This window comes from Melanaphis sacchari, unplaced genomic scaffold (genome assembly GCF_002803265.2).
Source record: "Melanaphis sacchari strain LSU unplaced genomic scaffold, SCAv2.0 Contig10_pilon_pilon, whole genome shotgun sequence".
NCBI classification, from domain to species: Eukaryota; Metazoa; Arthropoda; class Insecta; order Hemiptera; family Aphididae; genus Melanaphis; species Melanaphis sacchari.
The window spans coordinates 4,862-30,780 of record NW_020270420.1 but is presented as its reverse complement, the minus strand read 5'-3'; the positions used below and the strand labels follow the sequence as shown (position 1 = coordinate 30,780).

The 25,919-nt window shown below is 26.5% G+C and overlaps 3 protein-coding genes across 4 annotated transcripts in view; 1 reads left to right on the top strand and 2 right to left on the bottom strand.

Annotated features, from left to right (window-relative positions):
* LOC112603717 (rho guanine nucleotide exchange factor 17) overlaps positions 1-9,032 on the bottom strand; it is a 62,672-nt gene extending 53,640 nt beyond the window's left edge. The window contains exon 1 of the mRNA XM_025352430.1: positions 8,442-9,032. The gene's annotated coding sequence lies outside the window, so the exon portion shown is untranslated. The remainder of the gene's footprint in view (positions 1-8,441) is intronic.
* On the top strand, positions 5,135-7,883 carry LOC112603659 (ciliogenesis-associated TTC17-interacting protein-like). Its single transcript, XM_025352347.1, has 6 exons — positions 5,135-5,243; positions 5,424-5,664; positions 5,740-5,881; positions 6,914-7,036; positions 7,380-7,679; positions 7,740-7,883. Exons 1-6 carry the CDS (start codon positions 5,135-5,137, stop codon positions 7,881-7,883), a joined length of 1,059 nt encoding a protein of 352 aa, XP_025208132.1.
* An 11,481-nt stretch (positions 9,033-20,513) lies between the features above and the next one.
* Positions 20,514-24,542, bottom strand: LOC112603550. 2 transcript variants are annotated; one of them, XM_025352168.1, is made up of 6 exons: positions 24,210-24,542; positions 23,316-23,440; positions 23,158-23,254; positions 22,057-22,244; positions 20,927-20,977; positions 20,514-20,834 (listed from the first exon to the last, which is right to left on the bottom strand). In XM_025352168.1, the coding sequence occupies exons 2-6, from the start codon at positions 23,400-23,402 to the stop codon at positions 20,751-20,753; spliced, it is 507 nt and encodes a 168-aa protein (XP_025207953.1). In that variant the 5' UTR covers positions 23,403-23,440; positions 24,210-24,542; the 3' UTR covers positions 20,514-20,750. The 2 variants fall into 2 exon arrangements, with proteins under 2 accessions (XP_025207953.1, XP_025207954.1); XM_025352169.1 differs by having other exon boundaries at positions 24,344-24,542.
* Between the last annotated feature and the right edge of the window lie 1,377 nt (positions 24,543-25,919).

The following is a 25,919-nucleotide window of genomic DNA, read 5'->3' as shown; positions in this document are numbered from 1 at the left end:
TTTAAAACTAATGTACAATGTTATCTATAGTCGAAGTTGAGATTATTATTTATAAAGTTATACTTGATAACTATATATTTAAACTGTTTATTTTAATGTCTATATTCTTAATAATAATTTAAATAATAGATTCCTTGTAAGAAGAGACTTCGGCACTGTTGTATAATATTTATATATATATATATATATGATTATATTTTATATCTAAAATCTAAATACTGTATACATACCATGTTACCTTACCTACAATATGACTATTATCACTCGTACTTTTAAAAGTAGTAGTATCAATTAATGGTATTAAATAATATTCATATTGTAGAAAAAATATTTTTAGATTAAGTTTTTACTTCAATTACTTTTTGACTGGATAAAAATTAAAAAAATTATATGTCTGAAAATTAAAATGTAAAAAATAATGATTTGATTTTCATAATATTATATTAAATAAAGTAAATTTAATTTTAATTATTATTTTATCGAGATTAAAACAGAAATTCGTAATATTTCCTACAAGAACAATGCTATTATAATACAATCATGAAATACTACGAAATGTAATTTGTAATTTGAATCGCTAGAAAACCTGTAGTCTTTTGTTATGAAATCCTATTAATTATTATTCTATACGTAAATAATATTTATTATTAACTACCTACTACAAAAATAATATGTACACCCATAGGCATTATATTTTATAAGTTAAAACTATTATTTTAGATTCTGAATGGAGCAAATAAGATACTATAGGTTCCAAAATATTGTTGAAACAATTTTTTATTTGATATTTTTAAGTTATAAATTATTCATTTTTATACAATACAGGCCGTAGCCTAAAACACATTTAGGGTTATTACTTATTAATAATAGAAGGATAGTACAATAGAATAGATTGAGCTGATTATCAGAGATTACAAAATTAATTCAAAACACTGTAAATACCGACAGTAAACTTATTGCCAATTACTATTATACATGTATTTTACGATTGATTAAGATGGTTATTAAAATATAGGTAGGTAAATCCTAAAAATTAAAATAAAGTACCATAAAAATTGCATTAAAACAAAATACTTGTTTTTAATCTAACATCTTATTGTCTTTAATTTTTAAAAATTATTATAAAAAGTACGAATTTAATATAATACTAATTATATATTATAAATAATTAATTAAAATTCAAACTTTACTTTTGGTAAAGATGTGAAATCGGTCAATATTACACAAAATTTAAGGATTTGAGGAAAATTTCAACTGTACCTTGGTACACATTTGATAGAAATGGTAAACGTACACTTTATATTACATATCTATTTTTTGATTTTCACAGCACAGACACTATATACGGTAAAAATAAATGGGTCATCATTTATCGCGAACGTTTTGTTCGGTAAAAATAAACCAGAAAATATATATTACAAAATGAGATAATATTGTTAAAATTGTTTAAAACTTCATTATTTGCGAGAAAATATACGTTAGAAATGTTCAAAAGTAACTTGTTCAAGTAAAGTAACAACGAACCTTAATAATGTTATTTTAGCTTCTATTCGGTATAGATTTTCTGTTAAATCTGAAACTATCACCATTGTTTTTTTACAGTGAAAAATATAAAATTTAAGATTAAATCTAATATAAGTAAATATATATAATAAACAAATTACAAAACAATGTAAAATATTAACATCTTTAGCGTTTTTGCCTTTTGCAGAGATACTTGATGAAGTAGTGGATATGTTTTTAACTTTTAATTCAGAACTATTGACATTAATACCTTATTTCGATTCAATAAAAATTAGTGGAAAAAATAATACGCCTAGATTCATACGATCATACGATTATTTTATTAAGGTTTTATTTGGATATTACAAACGACAAACCTTATGAACACTAAAATTATATAATTTATGCGTAACTATTGTCTATAATCTAATCAATCTATTGTACCTAATCGTGATAATAACGATTGAAGATGCGTTCTAATACTAGAACGTATGAATAATATTTAGATGAGTGATATGCGTCTGATGTTATGCTCCAGTGCCCTACCTTTGGCAAATTTTCAGAAAATCGGTAATGTGGTCTGAAATTGGTGAAGCTCGTAAATACGAGTTTTCGTTTTAAAACGTGATTACGTAATGAAAAATCCTGAGACTTATGGAATATGTTGTATTAGGGTAATTGTGTTCATATTGTTATCATATTGACTATTAAGTTTTTTTATGTATTAAAAGATACATTTTTCTGTCTTTTTAAGTTAATTATTTTTTGTTCGTTCAATGGTTGAATTGGACACTATATAGCACAATCATACGAAAATGATGCCAAATAAAAAAATTTTAATCGTATTTTAATTAAAATTTAAAATATATATATATTTAAAATGGTTTAAATTTGAACAGAAATGTTTAGGAAGAACACTTATATCTCAAAGGAGATAGGGTTGAGGAAAAAATTAACCCAGATCTGTAAGCTTTTCACAATTTGTGTTCCTCAAAAATATTGGTCAGGTTACAGGTATATTCAGTAGACGATTTAACACTTTTTAACTTTTATCTATTTTCAAAAATAAAAACTGCGTTATAAATATCTTGTATGACATTTAATGATATGAAACACTACAGGTTTAAAAATATTAAAAAAAGTCTAGAATTGTGAAGTAGTGTAGTTTGGACACCCCCTTCAATCAAGCCGTCCAGCCTTGTAATCATACCACCCTATTACCTATTGTATAAATTAATACAGATAATATATATTTTCGTTGTAATTAAAAAAAAAAAAATATTAAAGACTGACCGATATTTTAATAGTGGGCGTGGTTTATATAGAAGGTGATCATAATTTAATTGTAAAATTATGAAAATTAATTACAATTTTTACTGAAACTTCGTTTTAAATGATCAAATTTTGTACGTGTATATTTATATTTTATGTTGGTATAAAATTCTATAACTAGTTAGTCATTTCGCGGAAATGTCGTCGAACTGCACAACACTTTACGTACTTTCCAATAGTGATATGTATAAAAACGAGTTTATCGAGAAAATTTTCCTTTATATCATTGTTTCATGAATAAAAATAATTGTTACTATAACTTTTTTTAAATGAAAAACCACATACAATATAATATTTTTCCATTAATCAGTCTTTAATAGAATCATTAAGAATCAAAAAGCATGTCGAATGAGGAAAAAATTGCGGGCAACCATCCTCGTTTTACCCACTAACAAAAATATCACAATTACCTGGCCATAAGTAACGTTAATGATGTGAACATTGATGACCTTCGTATACATTTATTATCACAATGATAACCGCGGTAAATTCAATCATTATAGTTAATTAAGCTGGGTTCAAAGCTACGTCGTTCGTCATGTCGTATCCAAAAGTTGAGCTCTTGCTAAAACTTAGAAGTTTCTGAGTAGATCATTTAAATAGTTAATGTACCATAATTACAATGGCCAATCGGAATAAAATACGATAAAAAGCTCATGACATACGACATAGAAGTGAACCCGGCTTTATTTTGAAGAAAACGTATGGTCATGGCGTACACCAGATCCTTCCCCACTCCCAAACGTATTCCAATCAATGTTATAAAAATATATCCAGAGCTTAAAATTAACACATCAATTGAAACTTTAATGAGATACTATTCTCTAAAATATATTTTCTTAAGTGTTAAATAAAATTATGTAAGACTAAGTATAATATATAAACAATTTGCAAATGTAAGTACAATAATATATTTTTAATCATAAGACATGTTACTATGCTATCAGTATGCTTTAAAATCAAAATTGCATTTATATATTATATATACAATATATACATGATGTAACTGTTAACATTTCGAATAGTTTCTCATCTACATTTTGACGTTTAAATCACTTTCATCGTCATTTTTTTTTTTTTTTGAAATTCAATACTGTTGATTACAATGCGATATGCCAACTAGTATTTAGTATTTAAAATCACATTAGTAGAAAGCAGAGCCTCGTACAGTTTCTTTATAGGTTTCGTATTACATGACATTTTTGAGTATGGATACCTCTATAACTACAGCGATGACTGAGGTTTTAAACTAATATAATTATATAGGTATACTAAATTATCATACGTACATTAATTACGAGATTTTATGTACCTTATTATTTAAAAACAACTAAGTTTAACTTGTAATAAAAAAATATATTAACTAAATAGATAATTATAAGCAACTTTAATGGAACACAACTAATAATTAATGAAGTTATAAAGCCTTTTAACCTATTACCAAATAAGAATAATAAAAATTAATTTATTAGATGAAACTGTATACCGTATATATAATATAATAATGAAACGTATAGGAGAGTTGGTGAAAGACCTACCGGCTACCAGTCTTTCAGAAATTATAAATACGCTAAATAGTAAATGTTATTAATTAAAAATAGCATCAGTTAATAATATGTAAGTTTATATTTAGTACATGACTATTATACTATTATGAAGTTATATTATGATCATATACAGACAATTTGTTTGTTCCATTTCTTGAAAAGATTCCAATAAAACGAATAGACCCATTTAACAGCAAATCGCACTTAACAATAAAAAATAATTAAACAATATTCATTAGTCGTCTCACTAGATATTATTTTTAAACTAAAAAAAAAAATAAAAAAATAGAAATTTTTTTATTTACGTATTAAAGTTATAATTAATTAAAGTTACCAATCATATTATATTATTTAAATTAAAACTTTCTGAAGCTTAACATCGAACTCAAGAAACCAACTTACTTTACCAATAAAATCAATGCAAACTAATGAAATAAAGTATATTATAATTTTTCAAAATATATTTGGTAATCAATATCAATGTATACAGCAATTAATTGAGAAGTGAGATATTCATAAATTAACTTAATTTATATTTTAACGTTCTTTAATATTAAGAAGAAAAATGTTGTTACGTGTCTAAAATAAAACATAGAGACCATTTTAAAAATCAACAAAATTAATTCAACTTTTTAAATAGATTACAAATACCTCATTTTTATTGCTATTGTTAAATCTTATATTACCTATTATTGTTTAATCATTTTGAAGAATTATATACTTGAAAAGTTATTAAAAACGTCCTCATAAACATGAATATTTATACAACTTATGGAAACGATTTGATAAACTATGCAAAAAACAAGAAACTAATTTTGAATTTAAAAAATTCGAGTTCAGAAAATAACTATTCGTTAATTGGTAGGTATCTATCTGCAATCTATTTTTATATTTTTATGAAGTTTAATTTTTAATACTACAAAAAATGAATTTATTTTTTTCTAAAAATAATAATAATCTAAATTTTAAATAAAAATAAAATACAATCATTGTATAAGTTAATAGAAAATTAAGCAATTAGAGAATGATATTCTGTTCTAGAAAATGAGAATATATTAAAACTATGTTTTAATGAAACATTAACTATATTAAATGAAAAAGGAGAAGAATTAGGTGAATTTGTTGGTAAAATACGGAAGAGTAATTTAAATACTAATCCTGCAACTTTAATAGTAAATTTAAATTCAACTAATATTTCCGAACAAGGTAAAGAAATCGGATTGAGTGTAATAACTACCACTACAGCAAATTTTCGTTCTTATGAAGAAAAATGGTTACAATGGTAATATATAATTACTTTTAAACTATATAAATTACAATTTTAAATAATTGATAAAAATATTTAATAACCATATAGGTACACTGAAAAATCTGAAATGACACGTAAAACAATTTTAATTTCGAATAAAAACAATGATAGACAGGTACAAATCTACACAGATTTAAACGATGGTGAATTAATTGATCAAACAAAAAACATAAATTTAAAAAAAATTAAAGTAAGGTTACAAATAATTAACAATTAACTTCAATTTTAGATACTAGTCTAATTATTTATTAATTAACATTTAACTTATATAATGTGTCTTTATGTTTAATGAAATGTAATTATATGTTTATGTACAATTAAATTTCGTAAAAAAAATTCTATTAAATATCGAAATATAATTTTACATTAATACTATATAATATACGCCTTATACATTGCATCAGACTAAAATTAATTTCCTACAAATCGTTGTGAAAGATTGTTAATTAAATTAAACACTTAAATAATATTTGTATAGTACACTTCACAAATTCGCTAATATGAAATATACTTTCTAAAGTATAACAATATAACGTATTTTTTTAATATTAGCATTTATTTTATTAAGTTTTATTTTTGTAAGATAAGATACGGAAATGTTTAAATAACATTAATTCTATTCAACGGTAGTGTTGTATATTATGATAGCGTAAATACTAATTTATTCTGGCCTCTGGGGAGGAATATTTATTCAAAGTATCGTGAAGTTAAAGTTTCTTAGATCAACTGTTAGTCGCAATCCAAACTTTGAATACTTGTGCCGTGTATATATTTTATGTATGTAAAATTAATTGATGCACAAGGTTAGTACTATTTATCTAAATATATTATTTAAAACAACATTTGAATAACAATATGAATTTGTTTATATATATATTATATATAGTATAATTGATTTTAAATACATTTTGGCATTAAAATTTTTCCTAAAATAAAAAATAAAAATCTAACCTAATAGCTAACGTACTTAGTATGAATAATTATGATTCACAAATATAATTAGTAAATAACTACCAACTACAAATCAGCTTAATTTTGTTTTTCCTTGCGTATAGTGTTAAGTATTAAAACAGTATTCGTCTAATTTATATTAAATACTATTGCAATAATAACTTCACGATAAAAAAAAATAAATAAGTAAATATATTATATAGTTTCACATAAGAAACTCGTATATACAAAAATATATGTTCACCTGATGTACTAAAAATTTTAATTTCAGAATTTGTTAACTGAGGGTATGAACTATGTTTTCCTCCGATATCTTGCAATAATAGGATTTGAGGGTACCATTAAAAACAAAACAGCTGTAACTATCGATGGAACATTATGTAAAACAATATACGTACGTATAGTATAATACATATATAGGTATGTACAAAAATACGTGATGTATATCTGTACATTTATACAATATATATACAATTTTCTATACTGCTATCACCTAATTGGTTCACAAACTTTTAAAGCCGGTAAAATTAGAAAATAAAATGTGCGTATTTAGTCATCTTATGACCATCAAAGAGGGTATTAGTTCGATCAGTTAGCGAGAAACATCACAAATTTAAACGGGAACCAATTCAGCTCACCTCAATAAAATACTCCTTTTTAAACAAAGTCCGATTCGGCTACAGTGACAGAGTATAAATAAATCAAATTTTTAATTCAATAATCCATATTTTTTATAGGAATGTTCATTAAAAGACAATTATAAAATCAATAAAGTGTCAATACAAGTTGTAATTATAAAGAGAGTTTTACAATTAAAAAAATCTTTTAAAACTTCAATTATTCAAATGACGACTATCTTAACTCGTTTGGGTTATATATTACAACATTCATGGGGTAAAAATATTAGTAAGAAGTTGACGATCAATAAGTCGATGCGTATCACAAAAGATGGTTTAGTTCATTACGACACTATATTACACTTAAAGAATAATTGGGAACAAGATATTCGTTTCAAATCTATGTATCTAGATAAAGTTGTAAGTATAAACCAATTTTTACAAATAAAATTTTAGTTAATTTGTTAATTACAATTTTAGTCTGAAATGAAAATAAAGTACAACACTTATATAAAAAACCACAAAGATGTGAAAGACATGATCATTGATTACATAAAAGCTATATTATTAGCCAAGCCAGATAATGTGTTACAGTTTTCAATCGATCATTTTGAACAATTCTAAAGAATTTTTAATACTGAATTGATTGTGTTATATAAAATAATGACTATACAATTGAAATCGTGTAACAATAATATTGTATCATTATATTATCAAATGATTATAATATTAAAGGCACGAACAAAATTTTACCTCTTCTTATTTATTAAAATGTAACATATAAACATAGTCTAAGGATTAAGGTTTGTATAACCCTATCAAATTTGAAAATGTAGATTCGTTAATATGGCATTGTCTATACTTTTAGATCCCGAAACACTTTCAAATCAATATTTTGGGGGGTCAGGGATATGATATTTTGCAAATATCCGTAGACAATGAGTTTTCAGGTGTTGTAAGTGCTGTTTTTGCAAGAAAAAATCGCCGAGAGTAGATCATAACAAACCGTGGTCTATGATACTGGCAAAAAGACTTTAAAGAACCGGTAAATAGAAATCGTATCCGACGCGCTTACCACGGCGTAATAATATTATTACCACGCGCGTGGTCGCGATGGAAACGGGAAACGCGCAGACGCGCAACGCGAGAGGTAATGAAAACCGAAAAAAAAAGTAAACAAACCTGCGCTATTGCGTATAGTATCTATTGGCTGTTGCACCTACACCGCACGTCGTCGGTCCCGGATAAGCCGATAGATCGGCAAAAAATCGGAAATCCGGTGGTTTGTGGTCGTGGTACGACGGTACGCGACGATATTATAATTATTTCACTCGCGTACGCTATCACAACGCCGAACAATGCGATTAAAACGGTATTATCACAATACTGTCATCACGCGATGCGGTAGGTACAGGTGAAAACGGAACCGGTCGAGACGCGACATATTTCGTGGGACGCTAAACTATAATAATATAATACGCATAACAGCAACAGCACAACGGCGATCTCGACTTACGAACACGCGAACGGGTTATCAGTTTTTCGAAAAACTTGGCAGGTACTACGTCCTCCACTGCACACGGTGACGCGCGCGAACCGGCGCACTCGTCTAAGACGCGACTGTCGCGCCGCGTACGTGTACGCGTGTGTCCGCAAAAGAAGCGAGCGATAGAGTTGCAGACGACCGCGTACAACGGAGAGAGGTAAACACAAACTCCCGATGTTGTGGTGCACGCACGCACGCACCGCGTCTCGACACTCGCCGTCCGGGGCCAAAGACGTAGTAGTCGCGGTCGTCGTGTCGTGTTGCCTCCACCGGTTACGACGTTACGACGACGTCGCAGTCGCACCGTATACCACCACCGCCGCCACGGACCCGTTTTATATTTTTTTTTTATTTCAGACGTTCTCAAACTCACGTCTTAAGCGTTGCACGTCGTCTGCACCGGACGGGGCAACGCTGTGGCGTACACTGTTGTTTCAATGTAGCGTATCGTAGGTACGACGCGCCCGCGGAGGTCGGTCAGGTTCATACCGCACCGCGCGCGCGTAGTTGGTAAGCAACCGAGATACGAAATCTTCTAGAGGAGAGTAACCCATTGTCTTGGCGTTAGATACCTCTTATACTGCTGTACAGCTGTCGAATCGTTGGTAATGCACTGTTTGCAGTGGACGTGTTTTTATTTTATTTTTTTTTTTTTTTTGGCCATAAATTATTATGATCGCTGTAATGAATTACATCGTAAATTGTTAACTATTAAGTGGGTAGTCTTTGATTAACGACGTAAAATGATGTATTCAACGGGGTTTTGAGTTGCTTATAAGCCTTTTGATCTTGACAAACATTTTCCTACTCGTCTCCAACAACACTTTACAGATTACATTCAACTTTGCACGCAGAGTTGGTCTACAATTGTACCTATTCGATACCATATAGTACACCTATATATATACTTAAATAATAGTTTTTCTTTACATTTTTCTGACAAATGTCCGGCTGCTACAACCAACGTTATCTGAAAAATTTGAGTAGATAGGATTTATTGGGTTGCTTTTGAAGAGTTCAGCCAACTTTTCCGAACCTTGATTTTAAGCAGATTTAATTTTTTATATACTTACCATGCAGCGTCTTTATTTTGTGTTAAGTCAACAATATTAATCATATCTATCGTCTCTTAGTTGACGAGAAGATAATTTAAGTACATTATTTTAGTTAAAATTTAAATTATTCGAAGATATTGCAACATTTCGTACAAAATGCTTTTTTTTTCACATTAGCCGAGAAGAAACGAATCAATATGTCACATCAATGGAACACGAGACGAAATAGTTTTCAATATCTAAAAAATCTCGATGGACCGTGCAAAATGTGTAGTGCTTATATGTTCAGTTTTAGTATAAATAGTATAATCTTGTAGTTATAAACAAGAAAGGTGTATAAATCTGCTGTTTATGTGTGTTGATTTATTTCCTGCACAAAATAAAGTACGTATCAAATTATAATAAAAACTATAAAGTATAATATATATATATATATATGATAAAATCTAAACAGAAAAAAGTAAACAAAATTAAAAACCTACACTGCCGTCTGCCATATTAATGTATAATGATTTATCATATTATTATTACGAAGTTGTTGCTCCATTATATCTTTTAATTTATTTCAACAGTGTTGAAAACATTTAACTAGCACAAGCCAACCAGGCGCAGACTTAGAAATCTGAAATAGTGAGAAGGGGGAACATTTTTTAAGAAAAATATTTAATTATAATTTTAGTACTTACATAATAGAATAAGATAAAATTAACAATTTAAACCTATTTTAAGTTTATGTATTTTAAGGCGTAAAAACTATTTATTATACCTACAAATAAATACATAGTATATGACATTTCCAAAGGGGCTTGTTTTAAGCTTCAAACATTTTTGAACGAGTGACAACTTTTTATAGATCTATCTACATAAAAATAAAACGAAAAATAATTAAAAATTCCAAATATTTATAAATAATTAGAAAAAATTGTATTTTAAAAGCTATTCCGAGCTAGAAAAAATATAATATAAACATTTGGTTAAAATTTCAAGTATCTCCGGTTAATTTTTTTTAAATTACAACAATACAATAAAAATAGATGTATTACAGATGAATTTGCATTGTTGAAAAATATGAACTTCAAACGCTTATAAAAAATGTATTTGCTTTTCCAATACCAATTTTTATTTTAATAAATTTCAAAACTCGTGAAGAATCTAGGATTAAATTTTATAATCTTGGGTATGAATATTAAAAATTTTATGAATTTTTTAATATAAAATAATTTGTTAATTTTTGCAATTTTGACAAAATGTATTAAAATTTTAAATTTAAATACTCATAAAAATTGTTTATGGATTTACGCTCAATTTTTGTTTTTATTCCTATAAATAACAATTATTAAGAAACCTTGAATTATATTTTCATGCTTTTCGACCGAAAAAAAATACTTAAATCGACATTCAAACTTCAATTTTTTCGATTATTTGTAGGTACTTGAATTATAACAAAATTCGAAAATTGCAAAGCCTACTCTTGATTCACACAAATTTAATTGGTCCATAGTAAAACAATTAATATATTCAGAATTCCAAAATACTAATATTGAAATACAAATATACTATTAAGATGAAAAAAAAATAACACAAAAGTCAAAAGAACACAATGACAAACTAATAACATTCATACATATTGTGAAAATAATAATAATGACAACAAAACCGACACAAAAATAACTGACACATTGTATGAAACCAATAACCAAGCTCATGATATATTTTCTAAATAAAAACCGGGAGAAAACGTTTTCAGTCATGGGAATTTTGAACTTTATGCCACTTGTAACGCATTAAATGACGATAAAATAAACAAAATAACTTCGATTTTAGAAATACTAGAATTGTTAGGACTAAACGAATTACCAAACTATTGGTGGTCTGACGATGAGTTAGCCGCAATCGCACATTATTATAACCATGGCACTTACATATAAAACGATAGCAACAACACGGATATAATGTATGGAGACGGCAATAAATTACCTATGGTATTAATGTATTATATTATGTAAACAAAAATACTCATTGGGTCCCAGGTACAGTGACAACAAAATCCCTAACAACATAATTCAAATACGAAATATAAAAAATACGAAAACCAACAGTAATAATACATTTAACGATTTAACAATATATAAATAACCGCAGACGACAACCACATAAAACAAAAAAAAGAACTAAAAGAAATCCCCAAGGACACCGTGCCTAAACGCCACAAAACACCGCATCCTAACATTTCATTATACACAAAGAGATCGCCACATGTTGAATCATTAGAAATTAACAATAATAAACAAATCAAACAAATCGATTATCAAACAGAAAATATCACATTCACGGATTCAATAAATAAAATCACAAAACAATCTCTAACAGATTATGAAGGCACCCCTTTCTCAATTTCTCCCAAACTAAGCATAATAGAACATAATAAAATCATTCAGTTACTAACTGAATACAAACATATTTTTACGACAGATACTTCTAACATAAAAGCCGCCAATGTACTCGTAAAACCGTGTGAGATAAAAATTAAATTAAATTATAAAGAACCAAAATTTAATGCACCCCATAGGATATCACCGCAACAAAGAAAAAAGTTAGAGAGTCAAATAAACAAATTACTGAAAGCTAACATAGTGAAACCAATAATTTCAAAATTTGCTGCTCCCCTACACGAGAGTAGCAGGTAAACAATTACATATGTAAATTCCTACACGGTAAAAATCAGGTACGTATGTTAGTTCCTACATGGTGGAAAAAGATACATATTATGTATATACGAATTTTCAAAAATAAAAATATATTATGTAAAATAAAATAAGCAAAAATCAATGTAAAAACAATTCAAAAAATTGGTCCACCGAAACCGTAGTTGAGTCATTCTGTACTAAAATACATTGAAGTGCCACAGCACCAACAGGCGCTATCAATATAATATATAAATATATATATATGTTATTAAAACTTTAAAAGCTAGTATAGCTAACTAATATACATTCAAATATACTTCATTTAAAACAAAACGTATACGAAATTACGAGAAAATACAACTGATAACAGTATTCCGACTCGACATATGGCGAAAGATAAAATATTTTATTATCTATATTTCTTTACATACAAAATATTTACGACTTTTCATTACGGATAAAAATGATACAGAACTTTATTTTGGTTTGATCCGTTATATGTATCCGTCACAATGAGCTAGAATGTATCATTCATGTTAAGTGAAACAGGCAAACTACTGCTAGTTTTAATTGATTTTAAATTTTTTAAACACCATGCATCTAAAAAAATAAAAATAGGTGGCGTTGTGTTATAAATAAGTGTAGTGCAAAAGTTTATACTGTGGGTCAAATTATCCAGTTAATAAATAAACTAAATAAAGATAAATCGTGTTTTGATCACAGTCATGCGAGTGATGGCACTTTAAAACGGCAAAAAATTAGTAATTCTTGCAAAAGAAAAGCTGTAGACTCTATAGTTGAAAAACCGTCAAAAATAATATTAAAAGAAGTAGATATCTAAATATGCTAACGAAGGAGATTTGATTTCACCCGATTTAAAACTCATAGCAAGGAATATTCACAATGCAAGGATGCATTGTTTTCCCAAACTACCGTCATCAAGGAAAGAAGTTCACGAAACATTAAGTTTTTTAGACATAAAAACAAATAGAGGTGAGTTATTTTTATATGACAACGATACGCTAAATTAAATAGTTATTTTTTCATGTAAACAAACATAGATTTTTTAAAAGAATTAAATGTTTTATACATGGATGGTACATTTAACTATAGTGATAATAAATATTACACGCAACTATATACACGATTCATGGCAATAAAAATGGAATATACATTCCGTTAATGTTTTGTTTATTGCCAAATAAAGAAAAAAAAACATAGGTACGTTGCATTATTGAAAACAATAAAAATAGCTGGAGTAATACTTAAAAAAATTATTTTAGATTTTGAAATAGCAATGCATCAAGCAGTTTTTGAAATTTTTCCGGAAACAGAGGTGTTTGGTTGTTATTTTCATTTGGGCCAAGCTTGATATCGTAAAATCCCCAAAATTTAGGTTACGCACCACAATTTAATTCTGCAAATGACGATGTAGGAGAATGGTTGGTACACATTTTTAGACTTCCTTTTCTCAATCCAAAGGAAGTGGCAGAATGTTTTACAGAATATTTTATAGCAGACAAACCTGAAAATACAGCTATAACAGAATTTTATAATTATTTGATAGACAATTATATATCAAATGAATCAATCTTTCTTCCAAAAATTTGGACGCGGCAATGTTTTGATAGAGTCCATACGATAAACGCATGTGAAAGTTTTCATTCATATTTTAACTCAAATTGTTATCATCAACATCCACATATTTTTAAAATTATTGAAATTCTTAAACTTTTTCAATTAAATACGTATATTAAAATAAGAACCGCAATTGGTAACACAAAACCTTAAATCAATAAAAAAATGCGCCGAAAAAAAAGATTTTATAAATTAAAAAATTTCAGATTATACAACAAACAAAATTAATCAATACGATTTTGTTAAATTTTTAAGTTATAGAAATAAACTTCATAAAATATAAATTTTCACATTATGCAATTTTAATTATATTTTTTAATCATCGTATATTATTTTTGAAAATTTGTATATACATATTTAATTGGGTATATAGTATATTATACGTAATATGTACCTTTTTCTGCCATGTAGGAATTAACGTACGTACCTGTTTTTTACCGTGTAGGAACTTACTTATGTACCTTTTTCTATCGTGTAGGAACTAACGTATGTATTTTTTATACCTGCTACTCTCGTGAGGAACTTACATTCGCCCAAAAATTTAATAGACGAACAAACATTAAGCAACTTAGTTCAGCGGGAAATAAACATTTGGGGCTGGTTTACAAGCTTCGGCAACATAATGTCAGGCGTTCTAGGAATTGTTATCATATGTAAAATAATTATGAAATCATAAACACTGGCCTAAATGTCACCTTATTATAAAACACATTCGGGTGAAGCATCAAATTAATTGCTGGTTTATTCACAAATTTAACTCATAATTTAATGCATATTAAATACAAAAACCAATATAATTCTAAACATGCTGAGCATGAAATAGTAAAAGTAAAAAAACAAAATAAAAAGTCCAAAACACCATCAATCTCAAGCTATAGAAGAATATCCGTTAAATAAAAAAAAAAAAATGTTAAGAAAAATAACCCAAGTTAAGCTTAAGTATTAAGTCATAAGTGTTCAATATATATACAAAAAAAAAACAACTAACCTAAGTTAAGTTCAAATACTAAGTTATAATTAGTTAACATTAACAAAAAAAAAAAAAACTTATCTTTCATAAATCAAACACAAATAGTACTAAAATAAAACAAAATAAACTAATAATACACACAAAAAAATGAAGATTAATTTAGGAAAAACCATTTACAATTAATTAACCATAAGATAGATATCACTAGCTCTAGCCAATAAGTTAACATTATAAATAATTAAGAAAAAAAAACCATATTATGTAAATATATAATATACTGCTGAAAAAAAAAACTCAACATTGTAAAGCGATCATTACAATCCACAAGTTAGGAAATATAAATACTAATATAACATTAACGACATATATTAATAGAGCAGAGGAATAGGAGTGGAAGAGATCTTCAACTTCAGCTTTACACTCCAATCGTTCCTATATATATATGTAAACTCTAATCATCTTATCATAGGCCCTTAAGTTTTGTATAAATACAAATATGACCCGATTACATTGTATTAAAAAAAAAAAACTCTCAACTTTCAACTTTTTTCTCTCTTTATACATGTAAGCCTCTCACACTCACCCATGAGTGGCGTTATTAGGGCACAACGCAAAAAAGCGTGAGGTGGATGTAATGATATGCTCACACATCATTGTATATTACATAATCATAAAATTCAAACAAATAAATTAACGGTCAAGTTGTCGCACGCAGATTAAACCCCTATAAACATCCTTTCACCACTGATGAAAGAAACGACTTATACTATATGATCACGAAGGGATCGACACATGATTTGTGGCAATGGGCCGCAAAGCGCGTGACCCAATTTCGTGTGCCGCCGGAGACGAAGGATGGTCCAATGAGGGTCTCTGTCGCCTAGGAGAAAGCCTATTTCTTTGAAAAACGCGGAGACCTTTGATGGTACCGCCTGCGACTCTGGCTGGCTTGACCACATCGTCTTCTCTCATCAGTGCAGGCGCACCAAACAAGCGAGCAAAAGCTCTTCCCAAAACCATCACATGGCACACACACAAGATTCTGCGAGCAACAGCTGGACTTCTTTTTTTATAAGTCAAATCAGAGCTGTTTTTCTTATTTAAATTTAAGTTTTTCTTAAGTCGTTTCGTAATTTTTGTCACCTTATATCTCTCTCCGAGGAACTTACAATAAGCATTCACTGCGGCGAATCAGGTTATGGTGCATGTCTAAAATATCTATTGTTAGTACAGGTTCTTTTACTATCTAATTTACGTAACGGTGTGCTTGATTACATTCTCGAATACAAGACCTCGAAAACCCTCCGAAGAACAAGTGGAAGGTAATAACGCGAGAACAAGTAGGTATATTCAATAATTATTAACACTGGACTTACATCCAAGACTTGTGTCCCTTGTGTTTGTCCGGCCACCTCTGTTTATCTTTATATTTTTAACTTATTTATATTTATTTTATTTTGTTTTATTATTACACAATAATATTTTATTATCATCGAATATAATCACAGCCATCAGCATTTCCTGAGTTTCTCATTATTTTCTTTACAAAAAACGAGTAAAGTACTTGAAATTCCACCCCTTACTGTTTTGTAAATAGTTGTTTTCATTATTTCATACAATATTACTACGGTGATCACATTTTTTTCAGATTTTTTACAATTTTCAATTCATAAATTTCGAAAACTACTGTTTACAAATGCGACAAAAATGTAATGAAATTAATTCAAGGTTTTAATAAAAGTTTTGAGCTAAACGATATAAGTTATTACACACACACACAAAAACGCTCTTACATTCTTAGAAAATTGCCTATATTGAACCCCTAAAAATAGTTAATGTTTATTGTATTTTAATAAACTGTACCAACCTATTCTCATCTAATTTAAAAACTACAAAATTAAGTATAGGTACATAATTTCGTTTTCGTTGTAACTCGTCTCAACTGGAAGAGCGATTACTCCATCGGCTATTGACTCCCACTGTATCCACTACTACAACTTTGAAACAATCTCAAATAAAATGTAGAAAAATTTTAATTAACCTGTACTTCTAACTCTAATTAAATTTTACCACATGGTTTTGTTAGTTATTAGAAATAGATTGCAGCATCAAACTTCCAATAAAACATAAGTTTATAATGAATTAAATATATTTACTTTCTATAACTAGTTTAACTGCGGATATCCTTCCTGAATCTATTTTTTATTTATTTTTTTTATATATACCATTATTAAGTTTAATAATTTTTCACGCCTTTGTAGACAATGATTTAATTTTTTTCATTTCTTAAAATACCTATACCTATTAACTTATTGCGGGCATCACTATACAGACCCCTTGCCATTTATTATTTTTTTTATCGTATTAAAGATCCTTAATTTATATGCATTATTTATACTTTTATTTTCAACCCCCATTCCCCAACTGACACCTCTGATCTTATTTTATGCTTTCATTTGTTTATTTAATCTTTTTGGTTTGTTATTTAACGTAGACAAAAAATCTCTGTTTCCTCTTTTCATATTTCTATAGTTAATTTAAATATTTTGTTTTGTTTTTTAAAATACAATTATTTGTAAGTAAGTACCTATAAAGTTCCCTTCTAGTATTCTTACAAGTTACATTAATAAGAAACTTATAAATTAATATATTTTTGCATATTTATAATTATTTCTATTAGCAATCACTAAGTAACATCTCAATAATCATTCTATAATGAACTTAATAATTATTAATTCAATGGATTTAATGATTTAAATATAAAAATAGATTAGAATATCCACTATTCTGTTTTTATTAAAATATAAATTGTAAATTACTCACTAATTTTTTTTTTTAACTTTTTAAAATGATTTGCTTGTAGTCGTTCCTGTTTCTCATCAATTCATTTTTTTTTTTTTTAATTGTATTTAAAATAATTTATTTTTATTACTTTTTCATAAAATTCTATGCCACATTTCTTAAACTTATTTACAATTATTATACAATGTATTATGTAATATTATACCTAGGTATCTGTCTAAAAATATAATGTAACAATTAACATTAAAATTTAATGAGTAAATAACCATACAAAGAACCAAATATTTTGGGTTGGAGGGGGGTAAACACCCAAATCACCCCTCTGTGTATATCCCTGACAAACACATATAGGTACCTTCATTTTTTATGAACCAAAATAATATATCATAATAATAGTTGTATTTAACTTAACAACATTTTTATGTATATCAACATATAACATATAACTATCTACATAATAAAATAAAATAATATTGGAATAATTACAAATTTATAGTTGAATGTATCAATGTAAATTTATTTCATAAGTTATGATAAACATGATAAAGTAATTAATAATTAATAATTGAAAACTTTTGAAAATATTTAGTTTGAACATATTAACTTAATAGAACAACTGATATTGTACATTTGAATTTATACCTACTTAATTTATTTTAATAAATCCAATTTTTATACTTAAAACAAACACTAATAACCACATCACAAACTACATAAATCATTGTTTCCACATTATGAATTTATATTTTCTTTTTGTACATATACTAATAAAAGATGATGAATATTTAATAATAACCAAGTTTTGATGTAAATTTTAAAATTTCAGAGCAGACTAGAGGATGGGGCAGAAATTTCCAGGGAGGGCAATGGTCAGCTTAGGCCTGCTACCACTGTAAATACATAATACTTGAGTAAATATTCAATTCTTCCTCGATTATATCCACTATAAGCTTGTCCCTTAAAACATTCTAGCTATGACTCAATGAGATATTGTCTCACAAGTCACAATTATTCTCTTACATCACCACTGAGACTTAAAATTCACCTATGATGGAATATATATTGTCAAATCATATTTAGAGCAAGTACTCATATAACAATAAAATTGTCAAACACATATGCTAGACTATATATGGGCATAAGCCAGATTACGCATTAAAATTTACATTATTGTTAAGCAATTCTTAGTATTAGATTTAATTTTTTGATAAATGACAATGGCCACTTGTATCAAAGAAGTAAAATAGATAGGTACCTGGTATCTATTATGTAAAAATGGTAAATTATACAAACAAAACCTGAAATTATTTTTAATCATAATATAAATTTCATAATAACACTCGACTACTTAGCTGTATTGCAACCAGATAAATATTAATTGGAATAATATGAGTGTGATCATTGAGTAAAAATAAATGATATTATAAAAATATCTACGCTTCCTATATTATGAACTTGCTTCTTTATTTAAATATATAAATAAGACTTTTAATCAATAAAACTTAATATAAACTTCATCAAGTGAAAATAAATCAAGCATTTATCATTATAAGTACCTTACAATTATAAATCTTTATTATATCAGTTTTTCAAATATAAAACTAGTCACAAGATTGAACTGTCTACATACTGCATTGCACACATACCTATTGAAAATATTAGTATAAATATCTGTATGTTCATCCATCATATTAAAATTCATAGAATCATATCACTTACAGAAGCTTTTCCTATGTATTAAGTATCTATACTTGATAAAAACAAAAAACAAAAGGCAGCAAAAAGTTTTATTATTGGTAGAGTGAAAAAATATTCATTAGAACAAATTTTAAAAAAAGTTCAATTGTTTATCACTTGTAAGTTGTAATATAATACTTACATACTGCCAAGATTTTTTAAATGATAACAAAAAAAAAAAATTGAATATTAATAGTTTATTATAAAAATACTAAAAAATGTAATCAAATTTATTTTTATACAATCAAAAAGTAATTGCTTGTTTACTTAAAATATAATATAATACTTAGGTTCATATTTTTATTTAAGGCACAGTTTAAATAAAAATGGACGGATTACAATATTGAACAAATAAGATGTATTTAGTTAAGGGGAACAGCAACAATTGAATGAGGCGGATGTATTTCATATTGGGTAAAATTGCAGGTAAATAAGGGTATTTTATTGTTATCAGATTTTATAAAAGCAGCTTGCACTACTTTGTAGTCGTTAAAATATATATCATTAATTCTATGATATGATTTTAACACATTATTCTTACATATTTATTCATTATTTTGAATAAAAAAACAATGTAACATTGAAAAATTAAAAAGATCTTAACATATTTAAAGTTTACATTATGTACCCCCTTAGCAAATGTTCAGGCGATGCCTGTGCAGATATCTTTCAAGGTGGTATGTTATATCCAATTTTTCTCAGCATATTATGTGCTTCAGATCAATCTAACACTTTTAACATATTAGTGCCTGAATACATATTCTGAGTGTTTTCATGATATCAGGTTTAAAATCTTAAATGAAATACTTGAAGGTCATATAGAATCAAATTTCATGAAACATTTTTTTTTTTTTTTTTTTATCACTGCTGTTCCCCATAAAATTCTTACATAGTAATGGCAGTCTTAACAAAATGGTTCTTAGTTAGCAAACAAAACTATCAATATACTAGATTATTTAAAAAAAAAAATACTATTTTTTAATAGTTTTAATACAAAAATGGTCTATAAAAAAAAAGTTGATAAAATGTGCTAGTATACTACAATTTCATAACTTATTAAAATATAAGAAGCTCAATATTTGGTGATTGCATTTCATAGATCACTCTGTATTGAGTGTAAACACATAACCAGCAATAAAACTAAAAATAAAACAATATATTAAAATTTAAATAATGAATTTTTCTAAACAATTATTTATATATTTATATTTTATTTAGCCCTGTAAACATACTTGCATAGCAGCTACAATCCAATAAATGACAGCAGCACATATTATGTGAATCTAAAAAATAAAACAATACCAATTTTGACATACTTAATATAAACTATATAATCATTAACTTGATTTAGAAGAATATTTATTTATTTAGTTATTATTGACACCGCTACAACTAAGATCATTGAACTAAAAGTAATAAAATAACACTTTTTTTTTAATAATATGTACACATTTTATACAATACTTGGTAATTATTTTATTAAAAAACACTTATAATATAAAAAACTATGCACATTAATGAAAATGCTTTTTTTACACAATTTTAAATTGTTACGGAACATTTAAAAAAACAAATTCAACTTTTATTATTTTTATTGATATAATTTCAGAGTATGACAATAAATAAAAATTAAAGTTTAAATGAGTAGTTAATGAATTTTAAGTATTTTAAATTTAGATTAACAAGATGGTATAGACTTTAGAGGCATAACCATATATTATGAGTACATGTCACTTCAAAAAATGTTGGTCCACTTACTCTACTTGTCAAAATGTAAACACTTATAACTAATTAACTATTCATCCTAAATTGACTTTTATATTATATTCAAATACTCTAAATAATATCCTGTTTAGGAATATAAAATTAAAAATACATGATATCATTTAAAAAAGTAAAAAAAAACTTAAAAACTTGGAAAAATATAATTTTTTTGTTTTAAAAAAATGCTAGTAAAGATTTGATTATAAAATAAAAGTATTATCTAAGACTTAAATAGTTTTAAAAAAAATGAGAGTATTACAATAAATGAATTACCAGGAATATCTATAAGCTATAATATATATTTTATGAATTGATTATTAGGTAATATATACATTGTACAATGTATATTAACCTAATATTATGGAACTACTTGATTTCAATAGGCAATGTAGCCAAAATTAAACATTATACCGACTATTTGAAATGGACTAGTCTATTTTGGGCAATATAAATAATGTATTGCCTCTTCAGAAACAAAATGCTTAAAATTCAAAAGTATTGTACTAAAAAGACAAATAATTGAAACATAAAATTATTAACTAAGATAAGCAATGTTAAAATTTTATTTTTAAAGAATAATATCATAAAAATTACTTACATAAATATAGTATCCATATAGCAGCCAAATGGACCAAACCAGCAAAAATATTACAACAAATCCCATACCAATTAACCATGGTAATAGAAATCCTCGTAGATTATTACTTAAGCCCTTCAGCAACAATAGAGATGAACCCACCATATAGGCAAAAAATATTAAAGTGTACACCACATAATAATTGAGTTCTAGACAAAAATATATAATAAAAATGCAATAGATTAAAAACAAATGTGAAAAAATAAATTTAATAAATTATGGCTCTCTAGAAAACCCATTGAGAGTAATTTACACATCTTTCTAATAATCCATAATACAGCACAACTTAATAGAAAACCTCAGTACAATCTGATCAGATCTATTATTATACAAGCATCAAGTTTCTATACTCAAATGCCAAATTATTGAATCATATTAAATAACTAAACATTAAAATAATATTATAGGTTAGATAGAAAGAATTACTATTTTGAAGATTTTTTTTTTAATAATTAAAATACAATTTAATAAAAGAATATAAATACGTAAACTATGATAAAATTTATCTAAAATGGTCGATGTATAAGCTGGAAAAAAAATAAAAGAATAGCGACAATTACACTTATTAATTAATTATTAGTTATTATTATAACTTGTCTTGAGGTAAATGATGTGTAGAGTATTAAAGTAATGCAGATTAAGTTATTAAGTAAAATAGCATTGTATTGGATTTATTTCAATTCATAATGAAATTAACTTTTATATTTTGCTTGAATGGTAAAAAATTGTTAATAATTAGTTATTTAATCTTTAAAATACACTAAAATCTAAACATGGATATGTTCTAATGATCACTACACTTAAACACAATTAGAGATATTTTAAAATATGTTAAGTTGATACACACATAAAACTATAAAACTTAGATGTGTAAAAATGGCCATGACATATATCTTATCAATTTTAATGCAGTGAATAATGAATATTTTTAGTTTAGACACACTAAGCATCAAAAAAATGATTCATTTTGTCCTAGTTCAATCTTCTTAGAATGTATACTTAAGAGACATTTTTGCCTATCTTAAATCTTAGGGACTTAACTGTTTTCTTTTAATTACATACCACGTAAATTGGCTTCAAAAAAAGGATTATACATTTGTGTTGATTCACCTCCATTTTGCATATGAACAAGAAGTGCCATTAAAAAAATTGATATCGCCTAAAAATAATTAAACAGTTATTTATATACTAGAAAAATAAAAATTTATGTATAAGCTTACAATTGTGTATGCTGCTACAAATTTACAACCAGTTTTCACGTCCGGATACACAACAATAGGTGTCCAAAATGTTTTTAATAGAGTCATTGTTTTTTTTTTTTTTTTGTCAACAATCACAATAAAATCTACAAAATAAATAAAATAAATTTAGAAAAAAATTATTTAAAGCAACAACCATTAGATAATTTGCTTTTTTATTATAACCTCAAATGATTAACCAAGGTAAATACATACAAAGTAATAATAGTCCTAAAATAACTATTAAGTGTATTATGAAAATAACTGAAAGTTTATAAGAAATATAACATTTAAAAATCTGGACAATTATTTACAATTTTGATTTTAATTAAAATAAAAAAACAAATTTGTTGAGAAGTGAAAACTACTGTCATTAATTTTAACAATATAAAAAACAAATGGTTTAATAATTGCATTAAAAAAATTAGAATGTTATTGGATAAGTAGGTATAATATAATTTTATAATGTAAATATAAAAAGAAAATGAGAACCATATAACATGGAAGCAAATTTGAAATGTATTACAAGATATATTGTTAAAATAAAATAAATATAAGTAGCATTTTAATTATGATATGGGTAATGTATAAAAAATTTAATATATTATAATCAATATCAAAACGATTCTACGAGGATATCACGATATCAAGGCAAGTCATTTTTAATGTTACACAAAAAATAAACGTCGACAAAGAAGATGAGCATGAATTTCTGTAACTGGTAGGTAATACTAAACATAATAACACTTGTGTCAAACAAAGTATGACCAACAAGTGTCAAAAACAGTACACAAATAAATTAAGTAAAAAGAGAAAACCAGCTAATAAATCTACCAAAAGTATAGACCATGACTGTGCTTCAAAAAAAGTACTTACATAATAAAAATACAAAAATGTACACCACCGCCGAATTATCTTACTACCGTTATATATTATTAGTAACCACCAAGTAATAGGCTTTAGGGCGTGTTCCAGTAACTGTCACCGTTTAAATGATAAATTCTGCTTACGAGTAACGACGTCAGTCTAGCGCTTCTTCGTTCGTGTTCAGTGTCAATATGTACTGAAATTTGCCAGTTTGAATTAGCGATTAACCAGTAATCACTATAAAAATAGGCAGTTGGTCGACGTATCGATCTCTACTTCTCTAGATGATCTAGTTGAACTTAGCTCTTGAGAAGAATGGAATTCGTTAATTATTGGACTGATATGATATTATCACTTATCATCAGAAGCAATATAAATTGAAGAATTAATATGATGTTACCATTGTTCACCAATGTTGCCAACAGATATAATTAAAGATATTAGTAACAGGAACAAAACATTACAAAAAAAAAATCCAACCAATTATTTTATATACCTACTTAAATAATTTAATATTTATGAAGATATGCAAGCCGGTAGGAAATAATATTAAGAATCAAACATCAAGATTTATACCATGGGCGTCCTTAAAAAGGAGAAGGCACGGAGCACTTGCCTCCCAAGAATTTTAAATTTGTTTTCCCAAGCATTAATGTATTACGCATTAATTTAGTAAAAACAGAATGGTGAATACCTACTTTAATTTTTAGTAAATAGTATAAAACTCTCTTTAATAATTACTAGATTATTTAATTTTATCGTAATATGAATGCTCACATGGCAATAAATAATTAGCCACTACACGATAATATACCTAATACCTAAAAAGCAGTGCCGCGTTAACTCAGGTACAAAAGAAACAATTGCTCCAGACTCGGCAAATTTTGAAAGTCGACAAAAGATTTAAAATACCTATTTGAAAAATAAAATGTAACAATGATTTTTTATGAACACTTTTTTAGTTTAATATGTACCTAAAAAAATAGTTAAAAATGAGATAAAATAATTTCAGTTTTAACTTTGTAATTTTTATTAAAACTCTACTTATATTATTATAAATTGTCTAATTCCTATAATAAGCATTGAATGATACACTTAATTACACGAATCAAACATTCGCATATAGTGGTGTGTGTCAAGTTTCAAGATTCAAATATTACATGAAATATGTTTTTAAAAAAAAAAAAATGGTTTTTTTGAGACCTCTGGTTATAAAATATTCGAAAATCATACTGATGATTACATAAAAAGGTAGACCGACACTGCATCAAACAACTTAACTTTTTTCAAATAAATTTACAAGTACCATAGACTCTAAAAAAATGGAAATACTAAGTTATTAATAAGAAAAAAATCAACAATTGGCTGTGAGCTGTAAAAATAAAAAAAATTACACATTTTTTTTTTTTGTGCTCAAAGTTTTTTGACAACACATCAGTTGGTGAATATGAAGTTTCGAAAGTTAAAACTTATATTCCTTCTCCTAGACATCGCATGAACGTATTTTTTTTTTTTTTGAAAAAAAAAATGGTTTTTCGAAACTTTGCAGATGTAAAATTTTTAAAAATTATATTAATGATTACATAAAAAGGTAAAGCGACACTGCATCAAATGATATAGTTTATTTTTAACGACTTTTAAAACATATTACTACCTAAAAAATCATTTTTTTTAATTTTTAAATAAAAACTGAAAAAAAGCGACAATAGGCCATTATTA